The sequence below is a fragment of the Corvus hawaiiensis genome, chromosome 3 (genome assembly GCF_020740725.1).
Source record: "Corvus hawaiiensis isolate bCorHaw1 chromosome 3, bCorHaw1.pri.cur, whole genome shotgun sequence".
NCBI classification, from domain to species: domain Eukaryota; kingdom Metazoa; phylum Chordata; class Aves; order Passeriformes; family Corvidae; genus Corvus; species Corvus hawaiiensis.
The window spans coordinates 26,160,001-26,176,774 of NC_063215.1; the positions used below are offsets into that span (position 1 = coordinate 26,160,001).

General features: G+C 37.8%; 1 protein-coding gene across 20 annotated transcripts in view; it reads right to left on the bottom strand.

The window, feature by feature from the left end:
- Positions 1 to 16,774, bottom strand: part of DST (dystonin) — a 299,250-nt gene that overhangs the window by 11,047 nt on the left and 271,429 nt on the right. For 18 of the 20 annotated variants that reach the window (XM_048296861.1, XM_048296860.1, XM_048296879.1 and 15 more), the window contains 12 exons: positions 15,611 to 15,780; positions 14,474 to 14,633; positions 12,873 to 13,067; positions 11,567 to 11,695; positions 7,296 to 7,439; positions 6,280 to 6,468; positions 5,519 to 5,648; positions 4,529 to 4,692; positions 4,050 to 4,212; positions 2,408 to 2,562; positions 2,173 to 2,247; positions 1,309 to 1,326 (listed from right to left, as the gene is read on the bottom strand). In XM_048296861.1, the coding sequence (XP_048152818.1) occupies positions 1,309 to 1,326; positions 2,173 to 2,247; positions 2,408 to 2,562; positions 4,050 to 4,212; positions 4,529 to 4,692; positions 5,519 to 5,648; positions 6,280 to 6,468; positions 7,296 to 7,439; positions 11,567 to 11,695; positions 12,873 to 13,067; positions 14,474 to 14,633; positions 15,611 to 15,780 (1,692 nt within the window). The remainder of the gene's footprint in view (positions 1 to 1,308; positions 1,327 to 2,172; positions 2,248 to 2,407; positions 2,563 to 4,049; positions 4,213 to 4,528; positions 4,693 to 5,518; positions 5,649 to 6,279; positions 6,469 to 7,295; positions 7,440 to 11,566; positions 11,696 to 12,872; positions 13,068 to 14,473; positions 14,634 to 15,610; positions 15,781 to 16,774) is intronic. The other 2 variants (XM_048296883.1, XM_048296874.1) reach the window with 1 other exon arrangement.

The window sequence follows — 16,774 nt, forward strand, 5'->3', positions numbered from 1 at the left end:
TTTTAACACTGTTTAAAATAACCAGAGGTAAAAGCATAAGGGAGTTTAAGCTACAAAAAGGCCGCTTCTTAACAATAGCCTGTAGGTGCCGTTCTGCATCAGTAAGAATTAGATGCTCTCGAGAAACGCTTTATGTTTCCCAGATCTGAGAGTACAGATGACAGATAAGAGGATTAACATAATTTCAAACAGTTCTTTCAAAAAGAGACTTGTTCTATATGTGGAAAATATTTTAAATTATTGCTTAGATATATTGCTTGAGGCATGTGGCAAGATTATCCACTGCTCTGCACTTTCTTCTACACTTCAATAGTCTCTGCTAGTAAACAAGAGTGCACCCACATTTTCAATATCTTGAGATTTAAAATGGCTATTGCTGTTAACACCAGTGTGTCCAGAATGGATTACATCTGTTATTGCCTTTTTAAAAGCATAAGACAGTAAGAGTATCTGATATCTGGTGTGCATAAGGTGTTTCCATTCTTATGGGGCAGATACAATTTAGCACTTCAGGAAGCTGTGTATCAGTGTGTAGCACAGGAGTAAGGGCTGGGTAGTGTTTCCTCCTGAGGGAGGACTCACCAGTGACCCAGCTGACACAAGGTATTCTTAAACACAGCTCCGATACATTATAGACTTGCCATAGATCCTTGAAAACACTTTGGGAGAGAGATTAGCCTAAATGGGAACAGCAACTTTATTTTGCCTATTTCCAAAATACATATTTAATGATTCACTGCCTTAGTACATAAAATAATAACAATCAGCTAGGTTTTTAATCAGTCTGCTTGATTGTGTAGAGATTGTACCCTTTTTTGCAAAGATGAAAGTATATTTTGTGCAATTTGCAATAAGTAAGTGATACGACACTGGGGTCTGTTTACCATGATTAGCCCTTAATCGAATGGCCTAAAAAGATATAACAGAATTTTGAAGGATTCGACTATAAAACTCAAAATTGATTAGATAATCGTAATCTCTACAACTGCAGTTTAAATGCTCAAGATTTTTTTGCTATGGGAATTGCTGCTGACTATTATCTGGTTCCTTTAAAAGTAATATCCTTTACAAGGAAAATGGCCAAAGAAAGCAGGTGAGGGATTGTAGAGGAGGGATCCTGAGACAAGGAATGCTCCATAGCATTTAAAGAAATACCACAGCTGACCAGCAATGAATTAGCTGAAAATGAAAGGATGGCAAGAAGACTGATCATTACAAGCTTAAATCACTATGCGTTAGAAAAGGGGGGAAAAAAAAAAAAAAAAAAGGGAAAAAAGAAACTTCATAACACATTCCACTGGTTTATACCTGATTTCCCAGGAAGAACTGATAAGAAATGAAAAATGGAAGAAAGACACGATTAGTTTACAGGAAATTCTCTACATGACTCTAGAACACATGCAAACTAACACATTAGACATTCTAAATAAGGTATCTACTTGAGACATGAGCAGGTAGCCAGACATCCAGAGACTGAATATTGGAAAATATTCAAGGCCTTCATTTCCTTCCCATTGCTGTTTCTGTGGTCTCTTAAAATCTACAAGTACTTATTAATCGCTCTTAGCCAAATATTGCATATTTTACCTGAAATTGTTCTGGTTATTGAATCCAGGGGTAGCAGATCTTTCTCTACTGTGTGATATTTATTTTTCTGAGATCTAAAATCATTCTGCAGCTATCTAACACTTCGCTTATACTTCAGAAGTATGCGTGTTCCAATAAAATGACAAAAGAGTGTAAAAATGATTGAATACACTTTGTTAAAAGATTGTTGAAGTACAACACAAATACCACAAGAAAATATCAGTCACTGTTTTTATGAAACTAATAGAAAATCAGCTATAGTTTAAACAGTTAAAGTATCCAAGCAAAAAGACCGGCTTTTGAGGAGACATTGTACGTATGCATGTGTATGGATGTGTGCAGTTAGCTTTTAAAAATTCCTGATTGAAAACAGCTTCAGTAGTTTAAGTGAAAAGAAAGAGAAGCAGCAGGAATTTTCCATATTTTTAGTCTATATGTTCTAACAAGACATAAAAAATTTTGACAATCTTAAAGAAAATGTATAATTGTCATTCAAGATTTTTGTGAATTCATATAGCCTAATTCCTTGTGTAAACCGAGTCATATGAAGACAGCTGAGAGAACTGAGGTCCTTAAAAGACTTACCCTGTACTTGTTATCCCCAATCTGTTCCACTTGAAACCGTTTCGCACATTTACATTTCGCTACCTGCCTTGTAACCTGCAAAAAACCACAACAGGACAATTACTGTAAATACCACATTTCTAAAGATTTATGTGCCTAGTAAACTTCAAATTACATAGGAGCGAAAACAAAACGAATTCTTGTAAAAAGTTACTCCAGGAGAACAGAATGCAACCTAAGAAAGCAGAAAATATACCTCATCTTCAATTTTGTCAGCATCTGTGAGAGGCTTGTATGCATCCTTGTTTGGATGAAGAGCTGCTACAAATTCATAATAGTCAATATATCCATCACCATCTCTATCAAAAATGTCTGCAACAGCACTCATTTCAAGTCGGCTTGTAGGGAATTCTGCAGGACAAAGACAACAACACAAGTTAAATTTTTTGGCTTTTCAATCCCATTACAATGAGAGGCTTTATCACAAATATTAAAAGGTGATTAGGCATTTGGTGACAGATAGTGCTTATCAAAAAAATAAGGACATTCAAACAAGTGAAGGAATCTTTCTGAAAAAAAACCAATCCAGATCTCCGGAGTTACCCAGATATTGGATAAAATGAGCACCATAGTGTGGCTTGAAGACAGACACAAAAGCAAGGGCACAGAATAAACTGTAAGATATGTTGGGGGGAGGGTAAACATTTTGACCTTCAAAGTGTATAAAACACTAACAAAATAGTGAGGAGATGTCAAGCAAGCATTTCACTGCTAATTAAATCTGGAATGCAAAGCCTTCCCAATGTAGATCTATGCATGGTGTTCCATGAAGTCCTTCTTTAGACCAAGTTCACAATGCAGAGTATTAACCCACACAGAGATTTCTTGATTAAATAGTCAAAGAAAATGTCAAGGTGATGAACAGGGATTATATCAGGAGTGTTTGGCAGTCATAATAAATTGATACCAACTGCATTAAAAGAGTAAACTATTTAACCTCTTGGTGGTATCAGGTTTTTTTAATAAATTTTTGTTAATTCAAGCAAAACAGCAATATTCACATATAGTGATCTTTTACTCTATTTCCTCAAGTAGGGGGGAAATATACACAGTACAATATTCTCCTACTGAGCAACACTAAAATTAAATACTAGGAGCAGCCCAATTCTGAATCATTACTGTTCAAAGCAAAAGTCTCCATGATTTGAAGATAAAAGATTATTTTAAGTATTAGGCCCTTATCTGTTATGAGTCTGCTCCTAAAAGGAAACATGATCACATACATGTTGTGGAAGACTTACATTACCACCAACTGTGCACACCTAAGGAATACCAATCCATCAGGAGAGCTAGGAAAATTCCTTTCCTAGTTCGATTGCTCAGCATTTTAAGCCTTATTATACAGGTATATGAATATTGTCATGGCTCATCGAAACACCGGTTTCAAAAATTACACAGTTTCCTTCTATAATTGAGACTATTCCATGTAAGTTCTTTAATAAAAATCATATGGTCCTATGAACTGATCTTGAAAATCATCTGTAGGTTATATAAGGTGCTTTTTACTATTAAGAGTAATCAGTCAAAAAGTAATTGTTGAAGTAGCTAGTACACTATAAGAATGACAATCTGAGTTCAGTAAACCATCAAACTACTAATTAGGTAATAATATAAATGTGACATTTGTAACCCGATTCACAATGTAAAATAACTGGAAAGAGTTTCTAGAATCTAGAAATATTTTCAAGTAAAATAATTATAAAGTAATACTTAATAAATTCAAAAAGGAAATCTGTGACCTTCTAACATAATAAACTGTATAGTGTAGACTATCTAGACGAGATGACTTCATGAGATGTTTGTTCTAAGTTCAACACTACGTTAATTTTAAAACTTACTTGAAGAAAGAATTCCATCGATAAACTCCTGTCTTGTAATCTTTCCATCCTGATCTTTATCAATCCTTCTAAAGAAGTCCATCACACGAGACTTCTTATGGTTCATCCATCGCATGTATTTTTTCCTCCAGATATCAAAATCAAAGTTGGCAAATTCTCTCAGCTTAAATAAAAACAGAAAGAACATTTTTTCAGCTGAAATCCATCAATCTAGAACATCAATGAGATAGATACCATCTGCATTTTGTTGAATAATTGATTCTTTGAGGACCTATGCAAGCATTTTAAATATCTCAACTCTCCTCATTTAAAGTGAGGATGACAGCTTTTACAGCACATTAAAGCACATGTACCACAGTGTTTTCAGTTAGCTGTGTCATACAATATAATATGGAAGTTGTTTACAGTATTGGCAATTTAATCCAGGGTAAAGAAAATTATGCAAAAAGTATGTCTATTCTGTACAGTGCTTTTCTGACCTCTTCAAGTCTGTCCAAAGCATCATTAAGTTTTCTTCTTCTTTCCAGGGCCAGAAGCCAGACTTGTTGCCATTTGCTGACTAAAAGGTTTACCCGTGGATTCTTGGTTTCAATTTGTGCCTGGGCTGCTGATGGATAAATGCCTGGTGTTGGGGAACGCTTTCCTGTTAAAACATGATAAAATGCACAGGTCTCACCCAGCTCAAACAAAACAAACGTTTACAAGAAATGCACTTGACCTTCCTAAAATTATTCCTTCCTGTCTCAAATAAGGAGATCATACCCATACCCCAAGATGATTCTATATAATGGGATGATTTTTTTTTTTTTTCTTTTTTTTTATCATTCCTGGGGAACAACCCAGTGGTGGTTACAGTCTCTTTTATCTAGCCAGAGCAGCTAGTGAGGGTTCCACAAGTCAAACCACACAGTTTAAATTAAATCTTCGTTAATCTCTCAGAGTTGCAAAGTAAACAACCTCATTTTAGAAGCAGGCTCCATGTATGGGCAAGTATAAAATACAATGGGTAAGTATATCTAAAAATACAAAAAGCAATTTCCGCACCTGATGATTCACTTTCCATTCAACTCCACTGAATACACTTCTAATTGGATTAATACAATTTTATAGACAGTAAGAGCACAATTTTGTCTCTGTATCTTTATGTGAAGTTATTTGCACTTTCAGATAATGGTAGATTTGCAAAGACTCCGCATGTACTTGCTCTTGGAAGTTTAAGGGCACAGGAAAGGCTTCACACTTTAAAAACAGCTATTCATGAAGATTAGGACAAAATGTAAAAATACTTGTCCGCTCTTAGAAATTTCTTCAAAATGAATAAAAAATGAGAAGTCATTAGAAAAGTCAGCCAAGAGAATTTTACAGTTTCACTAGAAGTTAATCAAACTTATTAGATTATTAGCAATCTGTAAACTTTATAGATAGAGCAATGGTATGTGTGACACACCCCAAAACACGCTGTTACTTACTTCCTGCTCTCCCCTTATCAAGGACAGGAATATGAGATTGTACTGGAGAGGGTTCAAGTGCTTTCCTTTTATAGGTCTTTGTAACTTTATCCACATCAGGCTGTTTTCTGGTCATTTCTTCCATGAATGTCTGCAATCAGATAGAGGTGATCTTAATTAACAATACACAAAAGTAACCACGGGAATGAAAAATGCACACAATAGCAAAACACCAAAGTTAAAAGAAAGGCACAGAAAGATACTTATAATGCCAGCCTCACAAAATAAACACAGATAAATGTTTTGTAGATAAGAAAAATCAGCAGTATAAGCTTTTAAGATCACTATGGCCTGGCTGTTGAAAGAAGGCTAAATCTAAAAACCAATCTGTCAAATTCCTTTATTAACTGTATACGGTGAGGTGATATATAACAGAATTCTGCCTCCAAGATCTTGCTGTCCAAACTGCATTTCACAGAAGCGAGCCAGCTCTGTTGTGTAAACTGGGGTAAGTCTATGAGCACTGCCTACACCAGCAGCTCCCTCTGGCACTTCATAAACCTGTTTTTGAAATCCAATCAGTAAAGCCACACTGCAACGTTATTTATAAGGTGGCAGCACTATCATACATTTCATGTGGGTCTTCTTTCATTCCTAGTATTATCCTTGCTTGTATTCAATCATTATAAGAAAAAATAGCAAAGGAGATTCACACTTGGTCACGAAGCCTAGCTGAGATGTGAGCCCCACGTGAGTGACACATGTCACTTAATAATCCTTACCTGATGTTCGGCTATAAGCGCTTTAACTTCCTCAATCTCCTGGGGGATAACCTCCTTATCTTTTTCAGTTAGTGTAGTCTCTGCCCACTGCAACCAGGACAGCAAGGCTTCCAGCAGTTCCTGGTTAGCAATAAGTGCAGCCAGAGCTCCTGCCAGTCTCTGTTGATGTTGTTTAGCCCATGCTAAGACCTTGACAAAGAAACCAGTATGTGAGTATGTGCACATCTGAAATTCTTAACAATGTATTTAAAATTGCTCTGCTAACTGTAAACCCAGAGCTACTTCTTAGGCCTACTGATGTTTGAATATCAAAGCTGTTAAACGTAGTGGCTGATCACTAACAATAGCTAGGTCACTACAATTCCTAGTTCAACACATTTCTTCCACAGGTATTCAGGACCAGGCACTGCTAAACACAGTAATTAGCACATTCAGGCAATATAATAAGAATTTTAACAATATGTGTGAGTTAGTGAATCACACAGGATTTGGTGTCAGTTCTCCTGGGCACTCCTGAAGCCATACTTTGCTATCACCAGGATTTTGTTTTTCAAGCTTAATATAAAACAGAAAATATCACCTTAACAGCTGAGAGTATAACCTACCTGTAGCCACTTAAATAATTTAGATATCCTAGATTTAAAATATGTTGGACTGAAATCCTCTCCAATGTAATCAGAATCCTTTACATTTGCCCTGTATTTTCTTTCCTTTGTAACTTCTCAATTTCTCCCTAGAAACTATTGGCTTTCCTCACTTGGGAAGTGTCAGACAGTATTTCCTTTAATACATGCAAACAAAGAAGCTTGACCATCTGCTTTAGCTCTTAAAGCCCTGTAAGTTTTGAAATAAAGCTAAGGGAAGCACAGTATTCACCTCCATCACCATGGGTATTTTAAATGTTTAGTTCTCAACAGCTGGATCACTTCCTCACAGTGTAACTACCACATTACTTGTCAGCCATGTTCTAATTAAAGATGGACTGCTGCAATGAAGATGGTTCAACATATACTGACCTCTTCAAACCTGGCTCTGATGATTGTTATCCAGTGCTTAATGGTGGTGATGGAGTCTGGGTGGCAGATAGCCAGAATAGCTTCTCCCATACCTGTTGCTTTATTCAGTTCTGCCTTTTTCTCTTCCAGTTTCTTCATAAATTCCTAAAACAGAGGTAATAACTTTAATTAGATGCTGACAAAACTTGCAAGAGAAATCTGAGTGCATAATCTGGAAGGTCATGAGCCTTTTGACTGATCAAGCAGATCCAACTTGCAAGAGACAAGTTTGACTTGTATGAGAAAAGCTTAAAAGTGTTTTAAAAGCCTATTCCACATAAAGTACTAAAACAAAGCCCTAAAACCTTATCCCAAGCTTGCTGCTCCTTAAAAGCCCCATGCTCTAAAGATGCATGCCCTTCATAAAGAAACAAAGGAAAATCACAGCATTTGGAAGTGCTGTAAACCAGATATATGATGGTTAGAATCACTATTGGTATTATTTCAACGACTTGGTTTGTCAGTTACAGTACTTCTTCATAATAAACTATCAAGCTCCTACCAGAGGCTGGAAATGTCCAACTATAATTACATGCTCAGACAAGATGACAGAGTTCAGGAGCAGCTATACTAAACTAACACAAATGTGACAACTCAGCAGCTGAGGGGGAAAGACACAGCATGTGGGAAAAATCTCATAAAAGCAAAAGGATGTTTACAGCTTTAGGCACCCAAGCTGATAGTCACTGGTATTCCTATGATGGCAGGACCAGAACTGGATGTGAGGCAGAAACAACAACAAAAAAAAAGACAACTGGAAGGAGGACTTTTCCCATGCTTTCTATAGCTTGCATTTCTTTCTTTTTTTTTTTTTTTTCCTTGCCCTTTTATTTTTGGTTAACCATCACTACTACAATGGTTTTACTTTTCTGCCTAAATGTTATGCAAGTCTGTGTGTCTTTGTGAGCATCCTTAACTGGAACTGCTAATATCTCTCAGTGTCAAGTGAAAATTTTTGTTATACTTTAACATCTTTAATTAGGCTACAAAAAGGAACCACATCTCTGAAAGCTTAACTCTTCCTCTTTCTGGCCATAAAGGGCTATTTTGGATTAAAGATGAAATTAAAGAGGAGCCAAGTCAAATCCTAGACAACCCAAAATCACCAAAACATCATAAAAGCAGGTTCTTCATCAACTCATGATGACATTATCCTGTGCCTTTATAAAGTAAGTATGAAGTTATTATGAAATAAAAGTGTAAAAGACATAATCTCTTCTACCTTGTTCTAGAACTGTGGAATATGTAGGCTCTACATTTAAATGTATTTGTTGCTAACTGATTTTGATTTAAGCTTAAATTATTGCCAGAGTTTAAGACCCAAATCATAATAGCACACCTTCTTTCACAAAAACGCATGCACCCTTACAATATTTCAGTTCAACATGGATTTGGAAAGGTTGAATTGGATTGTAATGAGAGATTACCAAAATAAGCCAGAGTCAGGTGGAAAATGGGCAAAAAACCCCCATTGTGTTCCCCTGCCCAGCTGTACTAGAACGTTTCAAGAATTAAAGCTATGACGCACTACTCACAGTGTATTAAACTCTCCCTAATTGTACTGAACTCTGTGGCAAAACAGTGGTACAGACACATTTACAGGAGAGGAAATGGGATGCTTCTCATTGAGCAATGCAGTGCATTAACCCACTGCAGCTCAGTCCCTAGACAGGCAGACAAGTGACAGATATCTCTCTGAGATAGCAGAATTCACTAAATCATGTGCAATATTCAAGAAGAGAAAGATCAGAAATAGGCATAAAGATGGACCATTTGGATAAAATATTGTCCTGAAGAAGCATTTCTACGTGTAGTTGAATACAAATGCAGTAAAACTATTTTATGAGTCACAGTGACAAAAGGAAGATACATTTCATATTTATGTAATAATTTCAGTCATATATTTTTATTTTAATATGCAGCTTTATAATGCATACATGGTATTTAAAAATAATATATATTACTTCTTCCCTTATTTTCTTTTTGTCTTCTTGAAAACTAATGTTATAAGCTTAAAAGGAGATATGACCTACTCAAGAAAAATTGTGAGAGTATGTTGGAGTAAAAGCTTCTCTGGACTCAGGCCCAGAGGAAAGCCAAAGCACAGGGGTTGAATTAAAACCTTTGAATAAGCTAAGATACATGAAGCCACACTGAAGTGAAATAGAAATATAGATCTTTAAATTTTAGTAGAAATATGTGCTAAGTGCCTTAAACATTAAAAAGCTGTAGCAGAGACCTTAAACACAGTTCTTGCTGCAGCAGTGGTACCTTTTCACAGAATTCTTTACTTTAGGACAAAATATAGATAGAATGGTACTGTTCACATATTTTAGATGGCGTGTTCACATAAACAAGAAGAACTGATAGAAACTGTATATGCAAATCTGTGTAATACATGTGTAACACTTGTGTAAGACTTACGAGTGTTAGAATTAGACCAGGATAGGTTAAGAAAAAGAAAACTAGAATTGTGTGTTAATCTTACTGGTCAGTTAACAAATATAATCCACACTTCTGTAACAAAAAAATAATAACAGAAGAAACTGGAATTAGAAGAAGAAGCGGTTTGCTGTTGTTGCTTGGCCTTATCATGTAACCCCCTGGAACTCTGCCTTCAAGAAAGCTATGAGACTATGAAATAAAGAACTTAGCAGAACAGGAGCCTCCTCTGCTCTCTTACCCTGGTCCAAGAAGGAAGGGTACCCCGTCAAAAGCTCAACAAGAGTAGAAAAACTGTAGTGCCATAATCTTCCTTAGCTTAACAGTTTCTCTATTTCTATTCTTTGCCCTTGAAGAGGAAAATGTGGTTGGGAGAACACCTTCTAAAGCCTACTAAAAAAATTTAAGTACAGTATGGCCACATCTAGCACCAAGACTGGTTGTGTTGTGCTAGCTATCATCCTTCTCAGCCGGACAGGGTTTCTCAGAGACAAACTTTGCTTTGGGGTTCCAAGTTACGCTTCAGCTTTGGCAGCACAAATTTTGAACTTAGTACAGAAATACTTTGCTAGTCCATCTATAGTGCAGAGGAAGACATTTCAATTTCTATTTTCTAATTATTTCAGTGGACCTAAGATTTCACTCAGCTCTTTTCTCTGTATTCAGGAGAGTAAAAAAATCAAATAAAAGGGAACTGGTGAAGCACATGTGGAGGAAAGGCAGCTAAAAGACAAATGTCATTGCATCAGGTTGCTGCTGCCAACATTAGTCAACACATTGTCAGGTTGCTACATCAGCACATGCTGATGTATACATACATTTGATGCATACATACATTTGCTAGCTTATGACTGGCATCCAATTTCCAGGACCCTAAGTTAAAACTGAAAACTTTTTCAAAACAGCATTCTAAGTACCTTGAAAACTCCTTAGTTAAGAGCCATTTAATAGTTGCATCTTGCATGCACTCCTCAGCATAAAAATATTATCAAACTCAATTTAAACAGGATGCTTTTCCAATCTCCATTTCATAAATTTTGCTATAACTTTCTTCAGAGCAATGATGAACAAATACAGGACTTATAATTTGTTCTATAACACTGTGGGCACTACACCCTTGGTATTATCACTACTGCATTTACAAGAAGTTTTGTGTAGGCTCAACTGTGCATGTTTGCAGCCCCCTGTTAGGACAGTGAAAATTTGACCTCTATGATCCTTACTTAGCCATTTTCCCATTTCCTTACTGCAAAGTTAGTTTGATGGCCTGTAATCTACTATCTGCAGTACCTATGCCAGTGCAGTATTTCAGTAGCCAATGCATGTGAAGTATGACAGCACACCATTTCGCCATGACAAAAGGTTCATGCATGACAACATCATTCTGCTGACATTTACAAATGACCTTGCAAGAAAGGTATATGCCAGTTTGGTCAATGGTGCTAAGGAGACAGATACACTTTTGCTACTGTAGCAGTTTGTGTGGTAATTACAGGCATCATACCCCACAGAGGGGTTTGCACCTCTCTCTAAATGTTTACAGCAAATTTCCAAAGGCCCATTATTTCCTTAATAAGCCAAAATGACTCAAACAACAGCCCAAGACTAGTCTGGGCATCAAACTGTTAACTACATTAAATTTCTAGTTTCTCTACAGAAAGAGTTGCAAAACCCAACACTGGATGCTGGATAGAACTACCTGGGATAGACTCTGCTGCCTCCTTTCCTCTAATTTTGCCACCTATCAGAGCAATTAGAATGAAGAGGATCGTGGTCATTTTCTTGCTTACCCTGTGCTGCTCTATCAGTGTACGCAAGGCCTCTTCATCATCTGGAAGGACGCCGTGGAAACGAAGAGCCTGCTCTGCCTCTGCCAGCCACTCCAAAAGGACATGGACAACAGAGTGGAATTCTTCTGCCTGTTAAGATACAAGAAGTCATGGTCACTCATGTGGTGACCTGACCGGCACACTGCAGCTTACACAAGGAGATTGAGCCCACATTTGGAATCATTAATCATCCAGCAGTACCGGCACATTATCTTTCCATTAAAAAGTCAATGATACACAGCACTACATGTTCATAACTGTAAAAACAGCTCATGCTTCCCAAAAAATTATAGGAAGCCTAAAAGCCTGTTCATGCTTTTAGGCATCTAATTTATAGTGTATTTGCAGCTCAGTTGAGAATGTTCTGCTTTTACACTGACAAATTACACGGGAGGTGCTTTCAGGGACCAGCTGGAGAGATGAGAACCGTATTGTCTGCACAGCCTAAAGCACCAGTTAAGCAAAATGGATTGACAGCCTGTTGGAGAGTGACTCTTTTGTATCTAGAGAAAACAAGGAAGCTTCACCTTTGGGTACAGCCATGTTCAGACAAAATTAGTGTTTGTGGTAAGTTCAGGATTGTGTCTGCTGAGCAAAGCAGAGCAGGAATATTATACATAGTGGATACATTGCTACTGCAGGAGCCCCATCCTAGCATCAATCCAAGCTAGTATATCTTCAGAGAGCTGTACATCCATATTATCTCAGGTTTGGAAATAATACAGATACACCTATTTATTTGGGATGGGTACCAGATAATGCTGACATACACAGACTGTTCTAGGTCGTGACTGCACTCAGCACAACTCTATTTTTAATTGAAAGCACCTCACTGTGCATTGTAATTGTGCCAATGTAAAGAAGTTTTCAATACCCAAATTTACTTCTTTCTAGTAGGGCACAAAAAGCATAAATATGATTGCAACCCCCTGCTTCTTGTGAAAGGGGCATAGTTCTTTATCATCCTTCATATTTGTCTGTAACTTCAGTGATTTCCTTAGATGGTAAGGTCTTTGAAACATTTGTTTTGCATTTGTAGTAGAGACTAATAATAACAGTAATAATAAATGCTAAGAGGCACTATTTATGTGCTGTGGTAGAGGGATAGACAAGGTAAGCAATGCATGAGCAAGTAAATGAGTATTTTCAAATGAAATGAGAGTGAATGACATCAAGTGAAAATGAAATTAAATTTCTGGCAACTAAACTGCAAGATATTTTCACTGCTTCTCGTACAGTACATGTAGCAACATTATTATTCCTCTACCTGCCGAAGAGCCTGTTCCAGTCGTGTTTGCTTGGATACTGACAGGGCACAAACTGTCTCCCAGCGAGTGCTTAGCTCCTGCATTTGGACTTTGACCCAGGAAGAGTCATCACGACTGCCTTCTATCAGCTCCCTGGCAGAGCGCTTCAGAGCCTGGACACTGCTTGTTCTTTTTCCCAGCTCCTTCTGGAAAACCTAGACACCATCAAATATATTTGAAATGTTTAACTCATTAAGGCATACTTATGTAAAAAACAAGAGAAAACTACTGGTTACAAAAAGAAATAAAAACACAGATTTATTTCTGTCAAGAATAACTCCATCTAGGTGATGCAAAACACCCAGGTTCTGTTTGTTAGATTCCATAGGAAGATATTAATACTCTCTTCTATAATAATAAAACTGGAATATGGTAGGAAAACGTCAGACAGATCCCAAGAATCCATTCTGGTGCAATGCAGGGGAAATCTATTCTCCTTACCACTGCTGGCTTTCCATTCTTTATCAAAGCAATTGATCTGACACAGTGATTAACACATAAGATTGCTGTGGCAGGAAAAGATCAGATCAAAAGCTAGCAATCAAGGAGAGGGTTTAAAAATCATCAAAACAATCCCCATCTGGGGGTCTAACCGTAAGGTTGTGGCTCTTCCTGCTTATTCATATATTTATGTGGGAGTATGTTCACATTAGCAGATGGAACAAGCTCCAGTTACTTAAAGGAAGTCATCTTAAAAGAAGATAATTACAGTGTGCCCTGCCACTGACTGCAACTTACTTGGGATGGACAGTGGGATTTCAGAAGCAACTGAAGCATATTGCAGGCTAATTTTTACAGACTACCGTTGTTTCCAAACACTTTTTTTATGAGGCCCAAAATCTCCAGTGGACATGAGATACTGAAAGTCACAGAAGGACCTTCACCTCCTAATCCTCCCAGGCTGCAGAGCTCTGCTGGTGTGTCACCTTTGCAATACAAGTAACCTCAGCAGCCATTTCTTCTGACATACTGAACTGCAAAACTGGGGTTCAGAGGTAGAGTCCAACATGTCCTACTTGTTCCCATGTCCAAAACCACTTCAGTAAGAAAATACTGCAGGTTTCCAACGTGAGCTTCCTGGGCCATGGTCTAGTTGAAATCTGTGCACAACTTTAGCATTGTAATTACTTTTCTCAATAAATATACAGCAGCCCCACAGGTCTGAAAGGCTGTAGTCATGACAAGTGCACTGGACATTTGGTTAGCAGATAAACTAAAAAAGAGCTGTCTGCCCCAGAGTTTTCCAGTTAAATAATTTTTGTCATCTCTTGGCCCTAGACACATATTCGCAAATGCATATCTGTGATTTATGACATGATATTGATAAATACACAGGGTAGCACAATCAAATAGAATATCTCAGTGCTAACTGGTGTCAATGAGTCACTAAGAGTTGTCCTCTTTCAAGTATGTTTTATAGCATTTTCTATTGTTGACTACGTTTGTGTTACAAAACTAATTCGTATTTCTAAAAATTACAGATTAGTCAAAGATAAAGATACATTAAAATGTTACATTTATGAGCAATCCAGTAATTAAAAACCACTATTTTTGGAACTACCTTGTGGTTGTCAATCAGGTTCATTACTAAATCAATGTCTCCATGTACTGGCTGGTCTTCTGCTAGTTGAGGTTCAATTTTGTATAACCAGTCAATGAGAGCTTGCAGAGCATCAGTAAACTGTCCCGAAAATAGCAGGGCTTCCTCCAGTTTATTTTGTCTGAAAGGGGAAAAAAAACCCCAAACAACCACACACACACACACACACACAAAAACCATTTATACATTTTAGGAAAACAGTGTCAGCATAAAATAACAGAATTATAGAAGTGTTAAGGTTGGAAAAGACTGGTCGGTCATTGAGTCCAACTGCTATCCCAGCACCACTGTGTTCACCACTAAATCATGTCCCCAAGTGCTACATCCACATGCCTTTTGAACACTTTCAGGGACAGTGATTCAACTACTTCCTTGGGCAGTCTTCTTCAATGCTTCACAACCCTTTCAGAGAATAAATTTTTCCTAAAATCCAAGCTAAACCTCACTTGGTGCAATTTGAGGCAGTTTCCTCTCATGCTGTCATTTGCTGCCTGGGAGAAGAGACCAATCTCACCTGGCTACAGCCTCCTTTCAGGCAGCTGTAGAGAGGTCTCCCCTAAGCCTCCTTTTCTCCAGGCTAAACACCCCCAGCTGCCTCAGCCACTCCTCATCAGGCTCGTGCTCCAGACCCTTCATGAGCTTCGTTGCTCTTTCCTGGACTCACTCAAGCCCCTCAATGTCTTTCTTGTAGTGAGGGGCCCAGACCTGGACACAGGACTCGAGGTGTGGCCTCACCAGTGCTGAGTACAGGGGGACAATCACTGCCCTGGTCCTGTGGGACAGACTATTGCTGATACAGGCCAGGATGCCACTGGCCTTCTTGGCCACCTGGGCACACGTTGGCTCATGTTCAGCCAGCTGTTGACCAGCACCTCCAAAGAACTTCAAATCAGTTTCCCTTTTTAAAGGGCTCTTCCTTCCCCTTCCTCCCCTGCTCTTCTTCCATACCATTAGGAAAGCATGCATTTGCAGTATTTTACTGCTTTGGCATTCTTAATTATCAGACAAGCTAGCCACTCTGGTTCTATTTTTACCAAAAAATCCCAAAAATAGAAGCCTTTTTCTTATTTGATTAGTAACTAGTTGAGTTTCATTTACCTTTCCACTGACTTTCCACAAATTGTATCCCATTTATCTCTTAGTTCACTCAACATATCATCAAGCTTCAAATTGTCATCAGCCAAGGTGGTTTTCTCTTTCAAGGAACGTCCGGTCCTATTGGTGGTATCATACACAGAATGTTTGGCACCAAGAGATTTCTGGAATTCCTATATATAGGGAAAAAAACCCCAAACATGTATCATTACCTGTTTAAAGGCCATTGTTAATTAGTTTTTGACATACTATTTGCAATATAAATTGTAAATGTTGCTGCAAGAATAATTTAAACTCACTGCAAAATTTCTATTCTAGTGCCACAGTACACCTGGGGCTTGACACTAGCAGACCCCTGCCTTTTGTCCTTCTTTGGAAATGTAGCTCTATGCTTACTGGAACAACTTTGGGAAAATCCCTCCTTCAGCGAGGGCAATGATTCCTGTCCTACCATAATATTCCCAAATTTCAGCCTGGTAGTCAGAAGGATGTGAAAGAACTGCTACTTTGGGAGCCATTAACTGAGCATTCTTTGCACTGCATTCTTACTAGCTAAGATTTCAAGCCACTTGTAGAGCTCCCCAAGAACTACAGAGGTTATTCTGTTTTAGCTCAACACGGACAAGCTGGGAAACCTCCAAGCACATGCAGCAGCCAGGTAACATCCCGATAACTCAATTTGTGCTAGAAGTCAAAATCACAAGCAGGTTTCTGTGCCCCGGGACTTTGGACAATGACAATGACAGAGTCTGCCTGCCAGCTCTGACAGCTCCTCCTGCACAGATCCTCTGGAATCTTTTCACAGGCACAAAAGAGCACAAGAAACACAGTTCATCTGATGCCACACAGGAAATAAATTACTGACAGAGTAAATAATTAAATAAAGGAACACTGCCAAAAGACAACACCAGCCCAACACGGCAGCTTTTAAATTGCAGCAATGCTTGAAATTTTTTTATTTCACACCTTCATGAATTGCTAGCAGGGAATCAGTTGAAAAAAAAATAAATCACAAGTTTGCTTTACAAAACCCTTATATACAGAATCAAATATTCTTTCTTCATTTTTGTTACCAAAAAAGCAACATTTGTTTTGTAATTTAGTATTTCCTTACTATTCTTTCATTTTCCTCATATAAAACAAGAAAACAAACTTAAGAAGAAAGAT